Here is a 7186-nt window from a genome sequence, read left to right as displayed (position 1 = left end):
TTCATTGGGTGTTGATGATCATGTGGTATTTTTTGTGAGTTGTTGACATCAAGGCAGCAAAAAGAAAGAAAGAAAAAAAAAACTAATGACAGTTGCAGTAAAACATGATTTTGAATTGCAAATGCTGTCAAAATCTCCTCATTACACTATACTTTATACACTTGATGTTTTTTCTGTGTTTCTTTCTTTCCTTTATCAGGGTGGTGATGGAGGCACCGGAGATCACACATGTCTGCAGCTTGTTTTGTGTGGAAGTAAGAAATAACACATATTTGGCTCTCTAAAAGCAGGGATTGTTTTATGCTGCTTGTGGATAATTAATCATTGCCAGTTACTGTCGGATTGGAGTTACCTCATGCACATTTTGAATTGTACCTGGAATATGTATGTGGGAGTAGTTTCCCACAGATTTCCACTGCAGAGAAAATAAGGTCAAAACTAACCTCAAGTAGAACAAGACTGTCTGTCTCACAAGCCCAAAGGTCACGTAAAATAAAGCAGTCTAACCTTCAGAATATCTCTGTTCATTGTTTACATACACACACACACACATTTCAAATGTGTTTTTCAGAAGGAATACTAAAGTCTTAACATTTGGTGCAGTGCAAACATTTTCAATACGATAGATTCAATACAGGTCTACATGTACAGTATATACATTGCTGTTTAATATTTGTATTTATTTGCAAAATGCGTTTTCTGTGACACTGATTTGAAAATTTTATTTTTGAAATTAAAATATGAAACGTTTTGAACAGGATAACAGCTTATATCACGATGCATTACACCATAAAATGTGAACATAGTGCTGAATGTGAGTGACCTATGGATGGAGCTAGTCTCCAATTTATTTGGTCTTCAGTGACAGATTTTCATACTTGTTTTTAATATTTACAGTATGTTTCGTGTCTTAATTAAGTCTCTGTATGTTATGTGTGCTACTAGGCCGTGAGACAGATTTACCCCGAGGGAAATATCCTGCACATCGGAGTGAACTGCGAGTGGTCCTCACAGGTAGTGTGTAATTGAATCTTGCTATACAATAAGTTTTTGTTAATTGTTGTTCAAAACCTGTGGGTGCGTTGGAATTTACTGTAGGAAACACATCCATGATTGTTATAGTTAGCCTAAATGTTAATATCCATTACTATGTGGACCAGATACTTTAAGTTTGTGTCGATGCACCTTAGTAACAGTGGAATAGAATATTTTCTCTACTATCATTATTGATGTTTTTGTCAAGCAGGTAGTCATGTAATATAGACTATAGACCTTTCTCCAAATTAAATACAGGCACACAGATAACAGGCAGGTGTACAGATAGTGAAAGTCAAAAAAATATGATAAAGTTATGTCTTATTATTTCTCTCTAACCACTGACTGTTCATTTAAATGCAGTTCTCAATATTAAAAGGCACAGTTAAAGGAATACCATCAAAACACTCTTGTTAGAGTATTATTACCGAAGTCTCTGAAAAAACTGACTCAGAATTTCAGGATTTTTATAATTGTTAAATAAATTATTTCTCATCTCTTGTCTAGTATTGTTCACACCTGATGTATTTTCACTGACTAAAAAGCAGGAATATGTGGATGACATCAATTTTACAATAAACGCAACTTTATTGACAGTAAAAAGTTTTGAGAATATCGAGGGGCACGCATTTGTAACTGCAAGAACATCTTGGAAAGCAACATGACTTTTTGAAATAATGAGGCAGTTGTACATCTTTGACTTTGAGGTAAAGTGTTTTGTTATGTTACATCATTCACAAAATATTGTATAACATTGAAAGGTCCACACAAGGAGACAAAAACCCATGCCTCATTTTCACTTCTTCAAATTACTTCACATTTAAAAAAAAAATCACAATTCAGGTAAAAGCAGAAAATGACAAGCACACATGCTATAGTCCATTCACACACATTTCTCTACTTATCAAACCAAGTGCATTTTTAGATTACTCTTTTTTTCTCAAACAGTTTCAAGTACATTTTTGCCTGCGATTAAAGGAAATCAAGTTAAACTATGAAGCAGCAAACCCACAATAACGAGTAAGAATACTGAGTTTGGTCTCATTCATGTTCCCAATATTAACATTATCAGATAACTCACCATACTGTAGCAATAAGGTATTTGGGTGCTATAAAGAAGCAGGAGGTAACATTTCATGGACTTGAGGAATATGCTGGATAAGATTTTGGAATATAGCTGATTAAATACACCAAGGCTGAAACAAACAACACTAAATAGATAATCACAAGTGATAACTGAACGGATCCAAACTGATTTGTTAATTAATCTTTAAATAATTCATTTGTTAATTCACTTACATCATGGAAATTGTTTAAAATCTCAGCCGCAACTGCTGAGAGCAAAACCACAAAACAATTATTTTAGTTGAACTGATATTAAATTCTTTGTCACACATTGCAGCAAACTTGAGTCTAGACCACAGGCCCAGTGCAATGCTGTGGGACTCTGTAGAAGGCCGGCTCCATTAAAAATTAACTCGTGTTGCAAATTAGAGGATCAGTTATTGTGAGTATTTAGCCATGTATCAGTGCAGTAGAACAATCACAGGAAAAATTTGTAAAGCCGTCAAGTGCTTCGGCAAAGATGTTCATATATAAGCAGGGAACCTAAAAGTGCAATCCTGTGTGTAGGCATAGCACCTTGGGCCATCTCAGTCAGGCTCTTTCTGTACACTACATGGCTCATGGTCTGATCTGCACCAGTTTTCTAAGGCTCACTTTAACATCCAAAAACCTATTTTACATCTGAGCCCTGAATGCCTCTTTTCACCTCTTTCAGGTGATTATTTTTAAAGTTCACTTCCTTCGTGATTTTACTTTGTCCTGATAGTCGTCTCACTGTGCAGCTGTAAATATTCTCTCTTCTGAGGTGACTTCACAATATGTTTAACCATGCTGTAAACAATATGTATTCCTACAGCGACATACTACTGTAGGAGTTAAGGCAGTCCATTTCTGTGCTTCGTTTGTCACAAAAGCTCCTCCCAAACCCAGAGGCACAAAGCTCTCAGTGCATATTAAGCTTACCTGACACCCTACATGGAATACCCTCCTCAACCAGTTAAACATAGCTCTTAGTGCATACTAAGCATACCAAATATAATTTTTCAAATGTACATGCCATCTTTTTCTTCAATGCCTGTGTGCATGACCATCAAAAGTGTCTACTAAATCACTTAGGAAAACATGGCTAGTCAAAATTTTTGAGCACCAGTCCCGTCCCGTACCCCCGGCCCTCCAGTTTTTTGAGATAAGAGGAACTCCCCCAACAAGGCACTTTTGAAGCAAAACCAGCAGCTTTGCCACATGATTTAATATGGGAGTGCAATCAATCATAGAAAGTAATTTGCCTCCACTAAATTTTAAATGGTGAGGTGAAAAGATTCTTCCCTTGAAACTGCTTCAGTTTCATAAATATTCTCAGAATAAAACCACAAATCTTTTTTACTTACACTGGGGATTTAAAGCAACTGATCTGGTGCAGAACAAACGTGAGCCCACAACTTTAGAGAGCAGCAGTCACCTCTCCTCATCCTGCCACGAGCCCCTCTCTTCAGCCCACCTGGTGCTCCCCGCGGCTGATGTGAGACGAGAACTCGTAGCGGTCCTGGCTGAGGTGGCCACAGATGTTGCACTCGAAGGGTTGGCGAAAGCCGTGACAACCCATGTGGATGGTGAACATGACATGGTCCAGGAAGATGATGCGGCAGTGCCGGCAGTTGAAGGAGCGCACAGGCGTGCCATCCCTGACTAATACCTGCAAAGTCTCCCTGGAAGAAATGGTGGAGCCAGGGCTCCTCTTAACTGTCGTGGGGGGCACAGGACACGCTCTCGCCCACTCAGGGTCCAAGTCTTTGGCCTGGCTAGGGCTGGAAGTGGGATGGCTGCGGGGCAGTGCAGGGGTTTGGTAGTGGAGGTGATGATTGTTGGAGGTACTTGTCGGGGCTGTAGCCCTTGTGCTCTGCTCCTCTGCTGTGCTCTCTGTGTCTGTAGAGTCGGGACAGCCATTGGGCGAGGTGTTATGGCTATGGGCTGTGGGATGGTCACGGCCCTCACCTGCCTCCCTTCCAGCCAGCCCAAGAGACAATGTTGCTAGCCCACCTCCACCATGAGCTCGGGGCCCCTGAGGAGTCACATTGCTGTTGATGGAGCCCATAACTGAAATAAAGGCAGGATGGAGCTGAGACAGCGGCGATTCATGGTTCTCATTTTTACCCCTAGCACCTCGGAGGCGTGAACCAGCCAGCCCAGCAGAGTCCCCAGAAGGCTGAGAGTTCACGAGGTCGCCTTCCTTCTCAGAGCCAGAAGACAATTCATAAGGTGCTTCAGGTAGGTCAAGGCGCATGTGCTTTTCACCTGTGAAAACAAAACATGGTGCTAAACATTGATTATGATTGTATGGATCTTCTCCACTGACTTCATCTGCTCCATCTGGCTTAATGTCATGCTGCAACATGAACCCAGTCTCTCCAAATTGGCAAAAGCATCATGACATTTGGCTGACTTGCACCACTAGACAGCTCGTAATATTAGACAAAGTTCTTATGATGCTAGAGCAGGCTGTTATTATTTCTGTACTTAGACATTCCTTATTGAACTGAAAATAAATCATCATTACAATATTATTTAAACAGCCCCCAAAAATATCTCTTTTATTTAAAAAATATACTCACCCAAAAACTTCTGTGGCATTGTCCTCTTGCGTTTGGTGGTACTGATATTCAGTCTATCCACAATGTGGATTTTTTCATTGGATGGCTGGAGCACTGGTTTAGTAATTGACTCCATATTTACTGACTCTTCACCTGCAAACAGAATTCCTCCAGTCATCAGTATACCAAATAACTCATTGATTTGTTCTCTATAATTGCATATGAACTCATGGCTTATCGTAACATTTAGCGCTTTCATGTGTGCGTGATGTGTTACCCTGTGCTGTCTGTGTGTTGACTGCTGTCTGGTGGTCCAGGCTCTTCAGATAACTATGGCAGCGTTCTAGATGTTCTTCCAGTGTGCTCTGCTGTTTGTAGCTGCGACTACAGTAGCTGCACTTAAAAGGCTTTCCCACCGTTGGAGAAGAGACTGCAATTCAAAGAAACAATATTGATTTTTCTGAAGTGATTTCTTCTCACTCGGACAAAAGGGCCAAACTTTCACCCCAGATAATAGATAGTCTGCAAATCGCCATAGTGTTATTTCTTATAATATGCTTATTATTGTAACAACAACAACTTATTATTGGCTATATCTAAGAGAATGGATTTTCCTATTGATTTACAATTCCCGAAATTATTCTCTGTTGCCCGCCAGTGACGACAAAAAGACACCAAACGCTTCACCGCAACATACCATCTTAGTAAGTTATCGGAAGGACTGACGTCATTTCACTGTAATCCAGTTTGCAAGTACCTTTTCTTCGAAAATGAACCTCTGTGGCGATCCACCAAGCCCGACTACCTAGACTGTATGTGAACACCTTTTGAATGTGCACAAATTGAAAGCACAAACAGGATTTCCTGTTTTGATACCATGTTAAATGTCATTTTGTGTTTTACTGTACATTCTCATAAAAAGAACCTATTTCCTCTGAGGTTCACAGAAGGGGGAAATGGACCATTCTAATGAATCCTACACTTTTACCGCTTACACCTTGTCACAATAAGGAATAATATCATGGAACAACTGCAGCCACCAAGTTCACTAACTAAATAAGTACACTGATGTAAAATCTAGTCATGGAATATGTCTTTATGTGTTAGATCTGGGTTATTGCATATAAATCTAACTGATTTACCAGTATGTGTGCGCAGATGTCCAGCCAGGGCATCTCTCCGGCGACAAGCATAGTTGCAAGTGGGACATTTGAAAGGTTTCTCTCCCGAATGCAATTTGATGTGGCGCAGCAAGTTCCCCTTCTGGGTGAAGGAAGCCCCACACTGGTTACACTGAAAAGGCCTCTCACCTATGAACACAGAAGATTTCAGGGGGTGACTTACTCATTCACATCCAGGCAAATAGTGCTTTGCGGCTTGTTCTCACCTGTGTGGCTACGCTTGTGCACCATCAGTACGTTGGGCCCAATGCAGATCATCCCACAAACCTCACATTGGAGCTTCCCATTAGGGAGGCGGATAGGACCTGGTGAAGCAGCATTCGGACTGGCCATCTCAGTGTAGATACTCCCTCTCTCTGTTCCAGCTGCAGTGAACTCTGCATTTGCTTCTTCCATGGGTTCCCCTCTGTCATCCCTCCTGCTATCGTCCCTCACAGCCTCTCTGTTCTCCGGCTGTGGAGCACCTGGTGACTCATCATCGCTGAACAGCTCAACCTTGATGGAGTTTGCTGTGTAGAGAGAGGATGAGGGGAAAAACACATTTACTTTCATACATAATTTTACTGGAGAATTTTTTACACAGGCCGCGTGGTCACAATGCAACAAAGGCATGATAACTGACCACTGAGAGAGCGGTGTGGCGAGGACTGCTGACTATTTGGAGATCTCGCTGAAGGGCCCTGCAGCGGGCCATAAAAATCCTGCTCGGTTGATGACTCTCCTCCATTGCCTGAAACACAAATATGCCCATGTTATTAAAGTACACATTAAAGTCTGGATATTGTACACACAAAAGTATAGTACTCTTGCCTTCATATATAAACTCACCTTGTGCGTATGAGCGCCCATTGCAGTCATCAGCATTCATTCTCTCACCAGATTCCTAAAGAAAAATGATTTTAAAACAAACGTTAAACGTTACATTTTCCCCATTCATAATCATCGATTAATGGACGCAAGTTGTCCAAATCTTATTTTTTAATATTGCCTGAAACACCATTGATACTCACTGTATTAAATATACTTAGCAGCTGTTTGTTGGCAGAAGAATACGGCTTGGAAACAAATAGCTTTATGCTTTCAGTTCCAAGTTTCTAAGAATAAGTTCACTCTAATAAACTAATCTAGTAAACTTAGCGTCTGTCCTGCTATTTCTGTATCATGTAGACTCCTCTGTACAGTGGCCAACAAATGAATATGAGAGACTCCACATTTATAGAGAGCTGCCTGAGGGCCAAAAGTGTTGAAGGAGGAGTTAAAACTTCAGGGGGTTGACAAAGCTGGAACGGCAAATAGGGTGTAACACCACCACAAACT

The 7186-nt window shown here is 40.7% G+C and overlaps 1 protein-coding gene across 1 annotated transcript; it reads right to left on the bottom strand.

Annotated features, from left to right (window-relative positions):
* Positions 1 to 1679: 1679 nt before the first annotated feature.
* On the bottom strand, positions 1680 to 6907 carry ikzf4 (IKAROS family zinc finger 4). The gene is made up of 7 exons (XM_083975162.1): positions 6698 to 6907; positions 6492 to 6599; positions 6076 to 6378; positions 5831 to 5998; positions 4966 to 5118; positions 4710 to 4841; positions 1680 to 4392 (listed from the first exon to the last, which is right to left on the bottom strand). The coding sequence occupies exons 1-7, from the start codon at positions 6735 to 6737 to the stop codon at positions 3590 to 3592; spliced, it is 1707 nt and encodes a 568-aa protein (XP_083831288.1). The 5' UTR covers positions 6738 to 6907; the 3' UTR covers positions 1680 to 3589.
* Between the last annotated feature and the right edge of the window lie 279 nt (positions 6908 to 7186).

This window comes from Trachurus trachurus, assembly GCF_905171665.1.
Source record: "Trachurus trachurus genome assembly, chromosome: 7".
NCBI classification, from domain to species: Eukaryota; Metazoa; Chordata; class Actinopteri; order Carangiformes; family Carangidae; genus Trachurus; species Trachurus trachurus.
The sequence above is the reverse complement of the archived record's forward strand: the minus strand, read 5'-3'. Positions and strand labels throughout refer to the sequence as shown.